This window comes from Nicotiana tomentosiformis, chromosome 11 (genome assembly GCF_000390325.3).
Source record: "Nicotiana tomentosiformis chromosome 11, ASM39032v3, whole genome shotgun sequence".
Lineage (NCBI taxonomy): Eukaryota > Viridiplantae > Streptophyta > Magnoliopsida > Solanales > Solanaceae > Nicotiana > Nicotiana tomentosiformis.
This window is the reverse complement of record NC_090822.1, coordinates 10,033,613-10,052,889: the sequence shown is the minus strand read 5'-3', so window position 1 is coordinate 10,052,889 and position 19,277 is coordinate 10,033,613. Positions and strand designations below refer to the sequence as shown.

The 19,277-nt window shown below is 33.3% G+C and overlaps 2 protein-coding genes and 1 non-coding gene across 3 annotated transcripts; 2 read left to right on the top strand and 1 right to left on the bottom strand.

The window, feature by feature from the left end:
• Positions 1–1,454: 1,454 nt before the first annotated feature.
• Positions 1,455–3,794, bottom strand: LOC138901033 (uncharacterized). Its single transcript, XM_070188760.1, has 2 exons — positions 3,733–3,794; positions 1,455–3,213 (listed from the first exon to the last, which is right to left on the bottom strand). The coding sequence occupies exons 1-2, from the start codon at positions 3,792–3,794 to the stop codon at positions 1,455–1,457; spliced, it is 1,821 nt and encodes a 606-aa protein (XP_070044861.1).
• A 4,190-nt stretch (positions 3,795–7,984) lies between these two features.
• Positions 7,985–8,055, top strand: TRNAG-CCC (transfer RNA glycine (anticodon CCC)). The gene has a single exon. It is a non-coding gene; the product is annotated as a tRNA-Gly (tRNA).
• A 3,952-nt stretch (positions 8,056–12,007) lies between these two features.
• LOC104113123 (reticulon-like protein B21) lies at positions 12,008–17,598 on the top strand. The gene is made up of 9 exons (XM_009623222.4): positions 12,008–13,163; positions 13,593–13,652; positions 13,778–13,880; positions 13,984–14,061; positions 14,546–14,693; positions 14,806–14,875; positions 15,192–15,257; positions 16,876–16,998; positions 17,248–17,598. Exons 1-9 carry the CDS (start codon positions 12,143–12,145, stop codon positions 17,424–17,426), a joined length of 1,848 nt encoding a protein of 615 aa, XP_009621517.1. The 5' UTR covers positions 12,008–12,142; the 3' UTR covers positions 17,427–17,598.
• The last annotated feature ends 1,679 nt before the right edge of the window (positions 17,599–19,277 follow it).

Below are 19,277 nucleotides of genomic sequence, written 5' to 3'. Positions count from 1 at the left end.
CTTGCCAGTGGTGTATAGGTTACCGTCTTCCTCCCAAAATCTTTGAGTCTTGCCTTGATTGGGCAAGTTAAGAAGTTGTTTTCCTACGGGGTCATGTTACATGCCCTCTTTGATGGTCTCAATAATGCCACTGCTTGCTGAGCTAACAATGGTTTCTATCACAGCTTTGCGACTTAAAGCGTCGGCTACCATGTTAGCTTTCCCTGGTTTGTATCCTAGGGTGTAGTCGAACTCGGCCAGGAAATCTCGCTAATGGGCCTGCTTGGCGGATAGCTTCTTCTAGGTTTGGAAGTAGCTAGTTGTGACATTGTTAGTCTTGACAACAAAATGAGCCACCAACAAATAGTGACACCATGTCTTTAGGCAGTAGAATACGACCGTCATCCCTTTCTCCTGGACAGTGTAACGCCTCTCGGCGTCATTCAACTTTCGACTCTCGAATATTATAGGATGGCCATCTTACATCAGCACGCCTCCTATAGCAAAGTCAGACGCATCGATCTTAACTTCAAAACTTTAGAGAAATCAGGCAGGGCCAATATGGGTTCTTTGGTGATCGCTACCTTCAGTTTCTCAAATGCCTCCCGGCATATGTCTCTCCATTTCCACTCGCGCTCCTTCTTTAGCAAGTCGATGAGTGGGGCTGCAATAGCCGAATAACCGAAGATGAATCTCCGATAATAGTTGGCTAAGCCTAGGAAGGATCGAAGTTCTGGTACCTTCGTCGGAGCTTCCCAGTTCTGGATAGCTTCCACCTTATCGCTATCCATCCGGATTTCCCCATGGATAATGGTATGCCAGAGGAACTGTACTATGGGCTGTGCGAAGCTGCACTTCTCACGCTTCAAGCACAGGTCGTTCTCCCTTAGTACTTTGAACACCTTGCGTGGGTGCTCCGTTTGGTCTTCCATGTTATCGCTATAAAGCACAATGTCATCTAAATAGATGACAACAAACTGATCCAAAAAGGGATGGAACAATTTGTTCATCAATGAGCAGAATGTTGCAGGAGTGTTGGTCAACCCAAATGTCATTACCAACTATTCAAAAGTCCCATAACGTGTAACGCAAGTTGTTTTGGGCTCATCTTCATCGACGATCCGCACTTGATAGTAGCCCTTCCTCAGGTCCATCTTATTGAATACCTTAGCATGCCCCAAGCGATCAAATACATCAGAAATAAAAGGTATAGTGTACTTGTTCTTTATTGTGACCTTGTTAAGGGCCCGATAATCAATACACAAGCGTATGGTACCCTCCTTCTTTTTTTGAAATAAGACAGGATCTCTGAAAGGTGCCTTGGACGGGCGAATGTGGCCAGCGTCTAGCAACTCCTTGAGTTGCTTCCTCAATTCCTCTAATTTCGGGGGCGCCATGCGATAAGGCGACATGGCAGGTGCCTTTCCCCCTGGAACAAGTTCGATTTGATGATCAACTTCCCTTCGCGGTGGCAACTATTTGGGAAGTTCTTTCGGCATCACGTCCTTATTATTTTCAAGGACTTGTTCAATGCAGGGAGGCAATGTTACTGCCCCAAGGGAGTTCTCAATGATTCCCGTTAAGGTTACAAAAAATGTAGGTTCCCCTTTCTTGAAACCTTTCACGAGCTGCATCACGGACATATGCATTCTATTTTGTGGCACCTGAATAATGGTCACTACGCACGAGCCTTCGGGATCGCTTATATGAAGCTGGTTGAGATGCGGCGAGATAAACGTGTTGATCTCATACCAAAAGTCCAACCCCAATATGATATCAAATACATCCATAGGGGCAACGGTGAAGTCTGTCAATCCCTGCCAACCTCCTAATGCAAGGTGCACTTTAGGATCAAAGCCATGAACGGTAGTGGGAAGGGCATTGACGGTCTTTAACAGCGTGTCGCTGGATACAAAGACAAGTCCAAGATCCCTAGCTCGCTCCTCCGTCACAAAATTATGTGTCGCACTCGTGTCCATCATGATGCACACGTCTTTGCCGTTCAACTTGGCATCGACAAATAATGATTCACGCGGCCTCACACGAGGCAGCTGGGCAGCAATAGCGGCAAGGGTCATGTGGTTGAATAAGTCCATATGATTGAACAAGCCAACAACTTTGTTCTTCTCTTGTCCCGCACCATCAGTTGGTGCGCCACGCTCCTCGGGTTGTTTGCCGGTTGGCGCAGCGGTCTGCCCTTGCTGGTGGTGGGATGCAACTATTGCTCCTAGTTTTCTCAATGTAGGGCAATATCGAGCAAAGTGAGAAGAGTCTCTGCAAAGGTAGCAAACATCCCGTTGAGGACCTCCTTTCTTCTTCTGCTCATAATTCTTGCGGTATTGGGAAGATTGGTTGCGGTTGCCTCTGTTCTCATTGTTCCGGTTGGGAACATACTTGCCCTTACCTCGGTTAGGGTCCGTCTTGGGAGCAGCAACAGTTTGGCTCATGTTGCCATTTCCTTTAGGCGCCCCGGTCCAGAAGTCTGACAACGATTCGGCCATTACAATAACCTCATCGACGGTGTTGACATGTCGCCTTTGCAACTCTTGTTTGGCCCAGTTCTGCAGGCCATTCAAGAAATTGAATAATAGATCTTCGCTGGTCAAGTTGGGCATCTGAAGGGTGAGTTTGGTGAAATCATTCACGTACTCACAGATGGAGGATGTTTTCTTAAGCTCCCTCAACTTTCGGCGAGCCTCGTGCACCACATTTTGAGGGTAAAACTGTCGTTTTAGCTCCTCTTTGAACTGCTCCCATGTGTCAATCAAGCATGTTCCTTTCTCCATATCTACATTTTTCCTCTGCCACCACAGCATAGCGGTATCGGTCAAATACATGGCTGTCGTTCGGATCTTGGCAGCCTCGTTGGCTATGCTTACATGTTCAAAATAAGCATCTAATTGCCACAAGAAATTTTTCACATCTTGAGCGCTCCTTTCACCCCGAAATATTTTGGGTTTAGGAGCCTCAATACGAGTCTCTCGGACAGTGACGGGACCATGCCCGCTGGCTTCTGCGGTCTCCTCTAGACGCAGTTTTAAAGCCTCAACCTCTTCCTGCAAGACAGACAAAGCCTCAGTGAGCTTGAGCTCAAGGTTGGTTATCCCTTCCTTGTGCTCTTTATCTTGCTCCAGAATGTTCCATTTGACTTCGCCAAATCCTTCAAGGGCAATTGACTCAAGGGGACAAAAATTGTTTTCGGCGGCGGCAATACGACGGTGCAAGGCCGACAGACTAGTTTATACCATAACTATCCTCTCATCGAGAGAACTGGTTTTGGAAGTGTCGGGTTCCACGTAGGGTAGCATCTCGCTAACATGCGGTTGAGATGTGTTTGTGGCCCTACTTTTGTCGCGCTTCCTGACCTACCTCTCTATACTTCTAGGTTCTTTTCAACAAGGGTTCCTTATTCGTTGCGATGTGAGTTTTTAGCCACGCAAGAACCTAAAGCTCTGATACCAATTGTCACAGGCCTATTTTCAAAGGCAGCGTAGGACGACCCTATGAGCAAAATCGCTCCTTAAAGGGTTCAGTCCTAAATACAAGAAACAGCACAATCGTGCTGAAGCGATGGCAAGCACACGAAACGAGCAAGAAAGCAATGAAAGAAAGAGACCAAGATGTGGGAGGAAAATGCCCTTTTCTGTTGTATTTATCAATTATGAGTTGCTTACAAAGAATCAGCCCAAGGGGCTATTTATAGAAATCTAAAGGGTTGTACAAGGGGAGTGGTTGGCAAGGCTGGCAAGCTGCCTGGTGCATTCCAGACTGATGAAGCTGGAAAGGCAGCCTGGAGGGATCCTGCTATCATCCATTGCCCAGCATGTCAAAGTTGCTCTTACACTTTCGGTTGTTGGTCCCTTGGTCGGCTGATTTTCAGCCAAAGGTGCCTTTTAAGGGCATTCAATGACTTTTGTGAGGGCTTAAGTGTTTTTCCATTGATGATTGTCCAAGACTTGAGCTCGTGTAAGCCTCGTCGTCCCTGGAATTGAGGAAAACTAATAGGTGCGACGGCGAGGCGGTACAGATTAGCTACTTTAAGCTTCTACGGAGCATGATGAAAAAGTAACTATAATAGAAAGCTTTGTTTAATAATTAATTAAATTTGTTATTCTAATCCAAGATTCTATGTTTAAAGACTATCTGAGTTTATGAAGCAAACAGCTTTTATGTAGGCTTGTATCACGTGCCGTCAACGCTCAGCCTGTGGAGCAATGTTCAAAAAGTCTACAATAAACTATTTTTTTATTACTTTATAATATAATATAAAGGAGAGAACCTTCGAGTAACTATAAAGTTATTTTCGTGTAACATATATGTCACGGGTTCGAGCAGTGGAAGCATCCTCTAGTACTAGCATTAGGTTAGATTGTTTATATCACACTTCTAAAGGTTCAGCCCTTCTTCCGACCCTGCATGAATACAAAATATTTTGTTCACCAATCTATCCTAATTAAAAGGACAATCCTAAACAGTTTTGCACACTCTTCCAAGTCTCTATCCATCATATAATAACGAAGATCTCGAGCCCTTAAGATGAATAAAATAGACTCTCTTTAACTAGTAGTACATCTTTTTTCCAGAGATCATGAAAGTGATAATAAAAAATTAAGCAATCACGTGATATAAATTTTACAATTAATTTTTCACTTAAGCTAAGATCTTGAGTATCTTGGCATAGTTTATAATGCACGAATTAATGAATGATGCCGATTATTTTAATTTGTACTGATAACAATTGATCATCCATACATATACCTTCGGCAATTATTCTCGCAACTCTATTCTAGTAATTTGCATTCATATTGATCGGACAAACGAATTACTCTATTGTTGTGAGAAGAAAATTGTTATTTTTGGTTTGAGTTTAAGTTCTATATACTGATTGTGTTAAAAATAATTATACAATCAGTTGATTAGAAAGCTCCATTATATTTAAAAGCGTTGATTGTTAACCTAAAATAAATATTCCGTAATAAATTATAATAGATTAAATTACACTTATAATGTACAAACTTAATTATACCGTCGGTGTATACTTAAATCCTTTTGGTTTTAGTTAGTGGTGGCAAAATGGATTAAAAAATAAGTATACATCCTCATTTTCTATCCATATTAAAAAATGGATCGGGTATAATAATCTATCGGTTACATTACCCGTTTTCGACCCACCCATATCCGATCCGATCCTTCCGTTTACGACCCTTAGTTTTAGTGTGATTTTCATCAGCTATCACTAGCTAGCTAGGTAAGATGATAATAACATTATATATTAAGTCAATTATCGGTACGTTACTAATTACTTAGACAATTCATGATACATCTGTCAATGATCAATGTGCTAAAGTAGGCATCACATAATGAAGAGTGGTCCTTACACAAATTATGAAAAACTTAAAAGGAAAGAATGTTTGGCCAAAAGAGTGTGGGGAGATAAGGCAAAAGGAGGTAGAGGGATGAATAAGAATTGTAAGAGCGGTCAGTAATTCTTTGTCGAAATTTATGAACTTTTTTTTATTATTGATTCAATACAATAGAGGAAAAGATCATACAGTTTTTTACTGAGACAAACTCTCAACTAATCCTCTGCGCACAGGAAATACCTCTTCAATTTGTCTTTCTCATGGCGCGAACAGAATAAAAAGAAAAAATTATTCAGGGCCAGCTTTATTTATTTAAGAGAGAATGAGATAGAATTCCTTTCAGTTCTTTGGGGCAGCTATATATGAGTATGCAGTCGTTCTCGTTAGGGAACACTTTATTTTTCAATGTGAAGACTTTTTTAATATAAATTTAATCAGAATTTAATGCAAGTATAGAACACGGACTCTAATATTAGGAAACGACCAGAAAGCAAAATAATAGGAAGGTGACTCTAATTGCAAGTGTCGGTGGAGCATAATATATACTAACAAGACAGCTTTTTTGTCGTAATCCAAATGAAGCCTTACCCCTATGATTTTACTTCACATGGCCTAAAGTGTAAATAAAGAAAAAGGAATTATACACTTCTCCCTCAAAAGCTGAAAAATATAAACTCGTTATTACATGCATCCCAACAACATTAATCTTCATTTGTTTTTCTTTTAATTAAAATAAAATTAATTACTTTTGAATAGGAATACGAGGGGTCTAATATGGATCCACTTTGCTGTTCTCAAGGCTAGTTGCAAATGTTTATTTAGTTTGTATTTTGAAGTTTGAGAGCCACTAATTGATCAAGATAGTAGTATATTCAAAATACTTCTCGTCTACGCTTGAAAAAAAATATAAATATTTAGTATTTTCAGAACGATCTAACTCATATACGTTAATAGTTTAAAGAACTTTTATACATACGTGTAGTGCATCTTAACCGATTATAACAAATTATTTAAGTGTTATCAAGTTATGATTACCATAGAGTACTCATAGAAAGCTAACAATTGGTATAAAAAAAAACATACTAAACGTAATCTAATTGGTATAATAAAAACCTACAAATGTAAGATACTCTAACAATATCTACTGTTGTAAATGATTCATGCACTTTTAATTAAGGCCACTTTTCATCTGAAACGAGTAATGTGAAGAATAGAGTGCAACTTCACCGTATATTTGTACATAGAATTTTCAGTTATAATTGCTGCAGTTCATTTTCTTTAATTTCATTTTTTGGGGGATTTTCTCTTTTTTCCTTCCCAAAATTTTCACAATAATTTGGAAGATGCTATAATCTTCCAAGTGTCAACCTAAAAAATAGTTCAAGAAAGCGGTCAAGGAACGTTATAACTTATAAATAGTGATGATTACCTAAACATATCATTGGCCCCCATGCAATTTTTTTTCACCCCAAACCTCATTATTTTATATACTCTTTGTATTTTAATTTATATGACACATTTCACTTATCGAAAATTAATTTGACTAAACTTTGAATCTAAATTGAATTAGTACAATTCAGTATTTTAAAATTATAATTTAGATATTCAAAAACTACATGAAAAGTACTATACGTTTCAATTTTTCTCATGTTAACATGATTAAAAACTTATTTTAAAATGTAGATCAAAATTCATATAGATTGACTGTTGATAAGCGAAATATGTCATTTAAATGAAAAACGGAGGAAGTAAATTTTTTCTATTTAACCATTCATTATTAGAAGTTGATCTATGAATTGACCCTCGCTAACTTACGTTTTCTCAGCAGGCTATTATACTAGTTGTAGTGCATTTTTTTCTATTTTTATAACTTTAAGAAAGAAAATATTTATATTATTTTCTTTTTATGACGTGATTGAGGGAGTACAATGCACTGGTGTAAAAGAAAAGCTAGAATACTAAACAATTAGTTTTTTCTTTTTATATAAAAAAAAATAGTTTTAAGCATTGAATAGAATGCACCTTGACTTGAGTCTAAGAACACAAACTAGTAAAATTAAGCTACATCATAATATGTATTTAAAAAAGGATATAATAAGTTGCTGAAGCAGTGAGCAACTAATGAATTAGTTGGCAAATCTTATTCCTTCGGTCTACAATTTAGTTTTAAGAAAATGCTCTATTTATTGAAACAATTTTAAGACTTTATAGAAAACAAAATAATTTACGACCATTGTGCTAACTCACAGTTGTGTCACGCTAATACAGTCGCACATCTCTCTAACAACATCCCTATATAACAATACTTCTCTATAAAAGCCAAACTTTTTCGGAACCAATTTTTATATTATGTTATAATATATGTTCTCTATAACAGCATTTCGCTATAGCATCCAAAATATATTCGGAACAAACGAGATTGTTATAGAGAGGTTTGACTATATTACTCTTTTGATCTCAAAATGAGAGACTTTTCATCATTACTATACATTTTTATGAGTTTTACTTAGTAGATTTTCTTTTTGTAACTTTTGAGGACACCCAATATAATAGGAGAATAGAAAATGTATTGGTTGAACGCTTATCATATGTTGATGATATTGTATTGAAATATTTAAGAATCGAAAATTGCCAAATAAGCAGCGCATCTGGTGTAGTGGTATCATAGTACCCTCCCACGGTACTGACCAGGGTTCGATTCCCTGGATGCGCATATGGTTTTTCTAACTCTTTTTGGAGTCGTTTGGTAGGGCACTATAAGAATAGTGCATATGGTTTTTCTAACTCTTTTTGGAGTCGTTTGGTAGGGCACTATAAGAATAGTGCAGAATAAGGTGTATTAGTAATGCAAGCATTAGTTATGAAGATATTATTTTTTATCTACTATTTGGTGTGATTTATTAAAATTATAATGAATTGCATAATTTTTAAGAAAAATAGTTGTTTACAAAAATGTCCTCCATATTCTCAAGTTTTAAGGGATTTTAAGAATAATTTTGTCTTTAACCAACCTAATGTATGCATTAGTAGCCTTGATATTACTAATGTCATGGTTTTCTATGCATTACTTATACATAGGATAACACCAAGTACGGAAAAGGGCTAAAATGCCCTGGAACTATCTGAAATAGCTCAAAAATGCCCTCCGTTTGTTTTTGGTACCAAAAATATCCTTGTCGTCTATTTTTTGGACCACAAATGCCCTTAAACTGTTAGTCTTGTCATTGAAGGTGACATGGCAATCCAGTTGGGTTAGATTTCTTTACATGGCCATCCATCTAAGCAATCCAACATGGCAAAATTAATTTTTTTGATTTTTTTTAAAAATACAAAATCAACACTTATTCCAAAACAAGTAAAAAAAATTCTAGAAAAATATTTTTCTGAAAAAATAATTTTTCGGAATTTTTTTAAAAATAAAAAATCAACACTTATTCCGAAAAAAGTAAAACAAATCCGAAAAAATATTTTTTCCGAAAATATTTTACTTTTTTTCGTAATAAGTGTTATTTTAATAAAAATTTCCAAAATAAATAATTTTTCGGAAAATGTTGATTTTGTGGTCCAAATGCCATTAAACTATTATTTTTCCGGAAATAATTTTTCCAAAAAAATTATTTTTTCGGATTTTTTTTTTTACTTTTTTCGGAATAAGTGTTGATTTTGTATTTTTTTTAAAATTCGGAAAACTTATTTTTCCGAAAAATTATTTTTTCGAAAAATTATTTTTCCAGAAATTTTTTTTACTTTTTTCGGAATAAGTGTTGTAATTTTAAAAAAAAATTAAAAAAATAATTTTGCCATGTTGGATTGCTTAGGTGGATAGTCATGTAAGTAAATCTAACCTAGTTGGACTGTCATGTCACCTTCAATGACAAGACTAACAGTTTAAGGGCATTTGTGGTCCAAAAAATAGACGGCAGGGATATTTTTGGTACCAAAAATAAACGGAGGGCAATTTTGAGCTATTTCAGATAGTTTAAGGGCATTTTTGGCCCTTTTTCGTACCAAGTATGATGTATAACTAATACTTATATTAGTTATGTATCTTAAAAAAATATACCAAACAAGGTATTAGTAATGCATAGAGCTAATGCTTATATTATTTTTTCTAATACCTCCTGTCAAACCACCCTTTTATGTAAATGAAAGAAGTAGAAAAACGTGTATACAATAAATCAAAGCCTTTGGTGCAAAATTTTAGTTTGTCTCTGCACTTTGGAGTTTAAATGAAAAATGAAAATGAAGAATCTCTTGTTTGAGATTGTTTTCCTCCTTAATAAAATTTTTTTCTATTCGGTGTGAATACAAATTAATCGTACCAGTAAATTTTGTACTCTTATATTTTTATATTCTTAAAGCTCTATTTGTACCATGTTTTTCGTTTGCTTCATTTATCTTATTTTCCTATTGTTATTATTTGGTGCTACTTCTTCTTTTTCCTTTTTTTTTCTTTTTTCTTTTCTTTTCTTCTTCTTTTTCGTCTTCTTCTTCCTCCTTCTCTTTCTTCTTTTTCTCCTTTTCTTAAACAGGATGCACCGAAAAAAACTTCTATACTTTTACCGGTTAGGGGTAAGGTCCGCATAAATATTATCCTTCCCATACTTCACTTGTATGATTGGACTAGATTTTTTTTTTTTTTTGTTGTTGTTGTTATTGTTGTATGTCTAAAGGGGAAAAAGAAAAACATAAACTTGGTTTTCTTTTTCTATTCGGTAAAAGTTGCATATGTATGAATGTACACATACTGCTATCTAAAGGATTTGAACTTTATGCATTCTAATTCTAGAATAACGACATAAGATGTTAGTAACTAGGTTCTGGATCTCATTTTCGTACATATTTAATGAATTTCTTAATACAAATATAGAGTTTGGACAAAAGTTACTATATTCGACCAAACTCATATTTTGACTTCTAGCTATGCACATATCTATGTGGGAGAATAAACTATCATTTGTTGTAAAATGTCATACTCCTTCCGATCCACTTTAAGTGATTTTTTAACCTTTTTTTTGTGGTCCGTAATATTTAATTTTTTCAAATATAAAGAAAGAATTTTCTTCTTTATTCCAAAGTTGTCCTTGGAGCAAAGAGCCTAGGAATATTTATTGTATTTTTAATGAATAAATTAAGGTAATATAGTCAATTACATTATTAATTAATGTTAAAAGATGAATTCTTTAATATATATACATATAAATAGCCAAAAAATTACTTAAAGTGAACATAAGAGAGTAAATAATTGTTGAAGAGGAAGAAAATAAGAAAGAATTTTTGGTAGTAAAAGTACAAAGGCAAACAAAGGCATGCCATGTGAGGAGCAAGACTTTTGTTAGCCTCGGTTAAAGAGAGTCACAGAGATCCTTTGACATAAAAGTGAGTGTACAAATACCAAAGGATCTATAATTCCCCTCATTTACCTCATCATTACTCCCACATTATTCCCTTAGATTTTTTTACCCTTTTCCACTTTTCTATGCTCTTCTTTTTTACTACAAAAAGAATAAATGAAAGAAGGATTTATCTTATATCGTATAATCATAGAAGGTACAAATACTGTTTACATTGATAATATATTTAATTAATTATAGTAGATTATTTTTCACCTTTTTGATAATATTTTTGTGTCTTAGTTCTACTAAATACCAGTTTTAAGAATATAAAAAATATTTTTATATCACACTATTAACTTAAAGTTGTCTATAATATGCTAAAAATACAACAACAACAACCCAATATAATCTCACTAGTAGGGTCTGAGGAAGGTAGTGTGTACGCAGACTTTACCCATATCCTGGGGTAGAGAGGCTGTTTTCGGTAGACCCTCGGCTCCTTCCCTCCAAGAACTTCCCACCTTGCTCTTGGGGTGACTCAAACTCACAACCTCTTGGTTGGAAGTGGACGGTGATCACCATTAGAGCAACCCACTCTTGTCGTATAATATACTAAAAATATTATATGAATTTCGTGATCTTAAACATACATATCATTGCATGAGAGAGTGTCATTGAAGATAAAATCAGAGTGTTAGAAACTAAAAATTTACTATAGAAAGGTGACTTTTTAAAATAGTTAAAAATAAAAATAAAACATGTAAATTAAAATGGATGGAGTACATTTTTAAGCTATCAATTAGGATTAGTAGAGACAGTTACTCGTTATTGTGTAGAAATGACACCGGGTAATCGTCCAAAAGAGCTGTTATTTAGAAATTAGCTAATATATTCTGAATTTCAGTTTTTCCGTTTAATTTTTGGGGACACAAATGTCCTGAATTGTTATGAATTTAAGATTTTTAATTTAAATTTTCTAGACAAAATAAGTATTGCCTAAAACTTCAACAGTAACCCTAAGAATGACTATTTGTGCACTTCCTCCCTTATTGTTGATCATCTTAATCCAACAACAACAACAACAATAATAATCACAGTGTAATTCCACAAGAGTGAAATCTGTAGACGATGGTGTGTATGCAGACCTTACCTCTATCTTGTAAAAAAAAAAAATTAAACTCACAAAAAGAAAAAGGAAAATAAAAATGATATCACCACATTAAAAAGAGCCAAAAGAAGAAAAACCAAAAATGAATACTCTGTTTTTCTCTCTCTTTCTGGTGTAGTTATGGGATCCCGATGTGATTCATAACTTTCATCACACCCCTCTCAATATCTTCAGCTGAAATTTGTTACTCCATTAATACACAACCAGTGACACCCCACCCTATCCCCCAACCCCACCAAAACTCCTCATTATAATCAAGAATCAATAATAACTCGAGGAGAAAAAAGAAAAGAAAAATGGAAGTGGTTAATAAGAGAAGGAGCAAAATTTCAAGAAATGGTGTAATGTCAGGTTCTGTATGGGAAAATAGGATGAAATATGATAAAGTCAAAGGTGGAATCAAAGTATATAGCAACAGTGAAAAAGAAGAAGAAACCCCAGAAGTAAAAAATGATGAGAAAACTAGTACTACTACTACTATAATTAGTACTACTAGTGAAACAAATCAAGTAGACAAAAAGTTGAAAATGGGGTCAAAATCTAATCTTGGTGTTGGTGGTGTGATGAGTGGCAAGAGAAAAACTTGGAAATCTGAGAGTAATTTTGAAGGGAACTCAATTCAGATTTCAAGAAAAAGATCTGAACTGAACAAAAATTTGGATGAACAGTGTAAAGAATTGAGTACTGTTTCAACTGAAGAAATGAAGAAAAGTCCAATTCAGAACAAGAAATCAAGTGTATTATTAAGGAAAGTGAAATCAGAGGCAAATAAGGGAGCAAATGAGGATGGAAATGTGAAGAATTCTGAATTAAGGAAAGTAAAATCTATGTCTGTTAATGGGAATTTGAGGAATTCAGTTCAGCTGGTGAAAGCAAAATCAGCTACAAGTAAAGAAGTTGAAGAGAAATGTAAGAATTTTGAGGAAAATAAGGTTGTTGTTGGTGTTGGTGTAGAGGAGTCAAAAAAGAATCTTGAAAAGGAAGAAAATTGTAAAGAATTTGGTATATGTGAAGAGAAAGTTATAACAAGCAATGTGGAATCTCAAGTCAAGTGTAGTAATAAAGAAAAGTTGAATCTTGAAAATGAAGAAGAATGGGATGAGGTTTTTGATGAGGAAATTGAAAAGGAATTAAGTGTTGATGTTATAGAGATCAATGTAGCAGAAAATAAGCCTAAAAAGATTGTAATTGAAGAGGAAAAACTTCAAATTAGCAATGAAAAATCAGTTCCCATTTCTCCAATTATCAAGAAACAGCCTTCTCCAATTTCAGGCCAAGCCAAAATTCATCTTCAAAGTCCAACAAGAACCAAATCAGGTAAATTTAACTTCCTTAATGCCTTTTCTTTTCTAATCATTTTGTTCTTTTAAGGTTGTGTTCTGCTTATGTTACTGCTTCCTTTTACTTCTTTTCTTGAGTCGAGATCTATCGGAAATAATGTCTCTACTTTCTCGAAAGTAAGGGTAAGCTTTGCGTATACAGAGGCGGATCCGGAATTTCAATCTTATGAGTTCTGGATTTTAGAACGGTGACTTTAAATGTTAATAACTGGGTTCTAAATTTAATATTTGTATATATTTAATGATTTTTAAAACACAAATATACTGTTTGAATAAAATTTACTGGTTCACCTAAACTTGTAGCCATGCTACTAGCTCTGCCCGTGTGTACTTATGAGATTTTACTAGGTTTGTTATTTTTTTAGGGTGTGTTCTGAATTCCCTTCAATTTATGCTACATTTTCAGTTCCAGTTTCAGATGAATTTCACACAATTCCAAGACAACATAGCAAACTACAAAGCTTTGGTAATTTTCCTCTCTTTTTTTTCTTTTTTTTTCTTTTTTTTTTTTGCATAGTTCTTTAAAATTCAATGTCATTCTGCAAATGTTGGTTCTGATTTTCTCTTCTTTGTTTTGGACATTTTCTTTAGTTGATTTGGTTATGTGGAAAGATGCATCAAAATCAGCATTGATCTTTGGAATTGGAACCTTTATTATCATATCATCTTCATATACTCAAGATCTCAATATCAGGTAAATAAGAATATACACTTAGAAAAAAATCAGATTTTTCTTTCTTGATTGTTGAACTAACCAAATTGTACTAAGTAAAATTATTGATTTGTCTTTTTTACAGCTTCATTTCTGTTGTTTCCTACTTGGGTCTGGTCTACCTTGCTGCAATTTTTCTATTTAGATCCCTCAATATTCACAGGTAAAAAAAATTGTTACAGTGGTTAAAGTTCAGTTACTGTAATGTAATGCGAAAAAAGCTATATAGGCTCACAAGGGCTCACAAGAGTTGGTTGGGTGAGTAGTTTCTCACATGAGAGACATGGAATCGATTCCCCTCACCAACCCTCACTCAAAGTTCGTCGCATCGCGTTTGCCTAGTACGATTTATATTTTCTTTCTAGTTTGCGAGATATTGCACAGTGACCAGGTTACCCAGCGCCCACCCAAAGGGTAGGTGCTGTGGTTTCCCTGAAAATTTTCCCAGAAAAACTTTAATGTTACAATAGATAACGCTAGTTGTTCAGTTTCCTCTTTAATATTTAATGTGGCAATTATTTTTTTTTTGTGATTTTACTGTTATAGTGGAAAAGATCCCGTGACAATGAAATTAGCCCCATTTTCTTTTAAGGAAAAAATATTTCTTTGATCTAATTTTTCTTATTTATTTATTTTTTGGTAAATAGGGGTGCCAATAATATAAATGAGTCAAGTGAATATGTAGTAGGAGAAGAAGAAGCAATGTGGATACTGAAATTAATACTGCCTTACATAAATGAATGTCTCTTGAAAATCAGAGCCCTTTTTTCTGGTGATCCTGCTACTACAATGAAGGTAAAGAAAAATCCAAAATTTCCCATCTCATTTCTTTGTATTCTTTTTAATAAAAAAACAATTTTGATCTGACTTCAACTATTTGAAAGTTGACAAAATTTTGCCTCTACAGATGGCAGTTCTGCTGTTTATTTTGGCTAGATGTGGCAGCTCTATAACTATTTGGAAAATGTCCAAATTGGGTGAGTTTTTTTTTTTTGCATCTAACATGGTTAAAAGTTAAAAACATATTTTTTTTCACTGTTTTATTTTTACTTCTTTTCATTTTCTTAGTAAAAACAATTAAATAAATTACTCTAAGAGAATGAAACTTGGGATTTTTAGTGTGATTTGTTATTTATTCTTCCAAAATTTTGAATAAAATTTACAAAAACTAAAAAAAATAAAAAATGATATATGTACAATCTCTGAATGAACAATTTTAGAAAACTGAACATTCTTTTTCACTTTTTCACATACCATAGCTGTTGCTGACACTTGGTTTTTGGCTGTTTGCAGGCTTTTTTGGAGTTTTCATCGTACCAAAAGTCTGTTCTTCTTATTCCACTCAGTTAACTGCCTATGGTAAAAAACAAGTTACCTTTTTATATCAGTTTTTACTTATATACACCACTAATAGTTTAAAATAATATTTACATTATTATGTTATTTAAAAGATAATTACTGATAAACTTTTATACGAATTGAAATTAGTAACTTAGAAAATACGACAAACTAATTGTTACTACGAGTTAAAATAAAATACAACAATAAGATGATTTTTTTTATATTGCCGATGTATATGTATATAAATTAAATCTTTTTTCTACTCTCTCTTTGTATAATACTTTGCAAGTATAATTGAGAGACAATTTTTAAAACACAGATAGTTGAAACTAAGATTAGCAAGTACTTTCTCCATTCGCTTTTACTTGTCCACTATACTAAAAATACATTTTTATTTTTACTTGTCCACTATACTAAATCAAGAGAAAGATAATCTCTCTCTTTTTTTTTTCTTCATGTTTTGCCCTTATCATTAATTACTCACTTTCAAACTTATTTCCCAAGACTTTTTGAAAGGCTATCATTATTAGGGGTTGTATGGTAAAATACATACTATATTTATTATTTCTTAAGGGGCGTAAAAAATCCAAAATGGACAAATAAAAGTGAACGGACGGAGTATTATAATGGTAAATTCCAGCTCCATTTTTGTTTTTTGAATTTTTGGTTGGTGAAGTTGATGTATAGGGAATTCAGAATTTCTGAATCGAAATTATAATACCGTTAAACAGATTACCAACCCCACCAAGTACAATGGTGGGGCTTTTTCCTTACCAAAATTTGGAATATTTAATAAATTTGCAGTATACATCGTTGGAGAACTAATACATAACGTCTCTTTTGTAAATTTGTCAACTAGTTGGTCAGGGACGAACGTAGCATTAAAATTACAGGTTCAATCGAACTCATAACTTTTGATGTAGAATATAAATTTATGTATAAAATTCATTAAAATTATAACAAATATTATATATGAACTCATAACTTTAAAAATATAATAGGTTAAATATTAATAACTTTAAAGGGTGAACCATTATGTAGTTTAAATTCTTAATCCATTTATGTAGTTGGTTATAAATGGAGTCACATTATTATTTTTGTTGCATTAATGAGTGCAAATAAAGAAAGTGTATTTCCATATACAAAGTGGTCCATTTCAATCTTTATCAATCCAAAAATTATTAACCTCTATTTTTTCTCTCTCTATATTAGTAAGGATAATGCAAGAAAAAGTTTAATTTATTTACAAAGTTGTATGGTATTAATGTTTGGCTACCTAGTCTTGCATCAACTATTAGATTTATGAATATTTTGTTTTTAATTGTTGATAGACGGAGAAGTATATAATAATACAAGTCAAATTTGATGAGAAATATACTATAATTTAATCTGTTACATCAGATTATTGCCTTATCTTTTAGGCGACTAATTCATTTATTATGACTAATTATTTTTATATTTAATTTTTTATGTTGTTAATATATAGAAGTTAAACTTTCTAAGAAATAGATAATTTCAAGAAAATTTTGGTGTCTTGCTTTTTTCTAAAACTTTGTGTTTCGCGGATTTGTTTTAATTTTTTTTTTTTTTTTTTTGGAAAATAAAAATTTTCATAACGTGCAAATGCAATATGAAGGTACATTTTGGATTAGACGATTTCGAGATGCTTGGGAATCATGTACTCACAAGAAAGCAGTTGCATTTGCAATATTCACACTCGTATGGAATTTATCTTCAATTGCTGCTAGAATTTGGGCAGGTAAAATCACTAATTTTCGCGAAAAAGTTAGTTTCCCTTTTACTTCTATTTATGTAGCTGCAATTTTTACTGATAGAGTAGGCTATCTATATCACATTCTTAGGGGGTGCGGCCCTTTCCATAACCCTGCATGAATACAGGATGTTTTGTGCAATGGGCTGCATTTTTTACTCGAATAAAACTTCAAACATTTTGTGAAACAAAAATTCGGGTTAATCAACATATAATTTTATTTTATTTTTTTTGCAGTTTTTATGTTGTATGTGGGATTTAGGTACTACCAACAGAAATTGATGAAAGAAGGATGGGTAAGTGAAGAAGAAACTACAAAAGCAGAAGATTATTGGCAAGGAAAAATTGGAGGACAAAGACAAATTGGGAGAAGATCCACTTTAATGGAATCCAGAAAGCAAAAGAAAACAATTTAAAGAGAAAAAAGTTACATTAATATTCGAGAGATATAATAAAAATCTTCATTTCTTACTGTATATAGTTGTTTCTCATAGTAAAATAATGTTGGAGCTTTAGCTTCTATTGCCTAATACTATCCTTTGTAATTCATTTTCAAGTGGTATGTTATATTGTTCTTTTTAGGTTTTAGGTACTCCATTGGGTATGGTGGGTTAGAACTTAGAACTTAGAGATTTGTCAAAATATGGTTAAAGGTTAAGCTTTTTAAAATTATGTTAAGGTTAAGCTCAACTTAATCACAAATGTAAGAATTTTAAAAGACTTTTTAAAAAATGGTTCGTCGTATTATCTCAACATCTGGCTTAACATTGGTGTAAACTTGTGCAAGATATCAAATTGTCTTATGTCTAATAACCGTGTTGGACATCCTCAAATACATCTCGATTAAGGAAAAAGAAAGTTAAAAGAATTAACTTATATATAATTCATGTATAATATGTGTATAATCAGTATATAATCCATATATGACGATTAAACAATAAATCCAATCAGCTTCCAGCTAATTGCGTAAAAACTCCTGAGAAATATAAAGAGGAATTTTCAGAAACTACTATAGTTTAGTGATTATTAACTTTTTATGGCTACCATATACATATTTACTTCCTATATATAGCTAATATTTTGTTGATACCGGTCTGTATTTGTTGTAGTTGCGCTATTGTATTCATGAATACAGTTGCGGAATTCGCCTAATAAGTAGGAAATCCAGCTGTTTAATAACGGAAAGAGGATCAATTAGCGTGTATCACTCCTAATTTAACTTAACAAAATTAATTCTACAAAATTTTATTGCTATTGTATCATATTCCATGTATTCGCGCGACTGCATTTATAAATAAAGTGAGGTAATCCGCCTAAAAAAATAGGGATTACAGCTGTTTAATTCTGTATTCCATGTATTCGCGCGACTGTATTTATAAATACCGTGAGATAATCTGCCTAAAAATATGGATTACAGCTGTTTAATTCAGTATTTCATGTATTCGTGCGAATGTATTTATAAATACAATGAGGTAATCCACTTAAAAATGGTAATTACGGGTATTTAATAACGGAAAGTGCAATAATGAATTGTATTTAATTTCACTATATTGAATTCGGTTGTATTCAAACAACAAAAAATCAAGAAATATGGTGTATATCGTTCTATTCTATTCGACTGTATACATTGTATACAATTCACCGATATTCATTATTCACTATTATACATTGTATTCAATTCACCTTATCAAAATGGCAAATTTCTCCTTTTTAGGCCCAACTCATACAAGTCTAGGTCCATATGTTTAGATCCTCTTTGGGCTTGGCATGTGTAAATATCAGAGTAACTTTCTATAGTAAAGTAGGATTAATTAAAAAGTCGCCGGAGAAGATTTGAGGGCCGAATTTTTGTTCGTCTCCATTTTTAGTTTTAATACAATATATGCAGTATTTTGCTTGGCCGAAGAATGCCATTTCTGGCAAACTTTCTTCTCTTCTTTGCTATTGAGCCACATACAATGATACAAATACATTATATTCTGTACAAATACACTCAAATACATTATATTTTGTATAAATATATTATATTTTTGCTTGTATTTATGCATTCCGAAGGTCTGCATTTTTTGGATATAGTCGTATCACTATTTTTGTGATTTTTTTACTGTTTTAATACAGTTGATAGACTTGATGATGATAAATTTGTATGGTACATCAGCATACAAATTCAAAATGAACTCCATACAAATTTGATACATCTACAACAACATATCAACTAAAAATAAAATTTATACAACTAATTATATAATATACAACTTATTTATAAT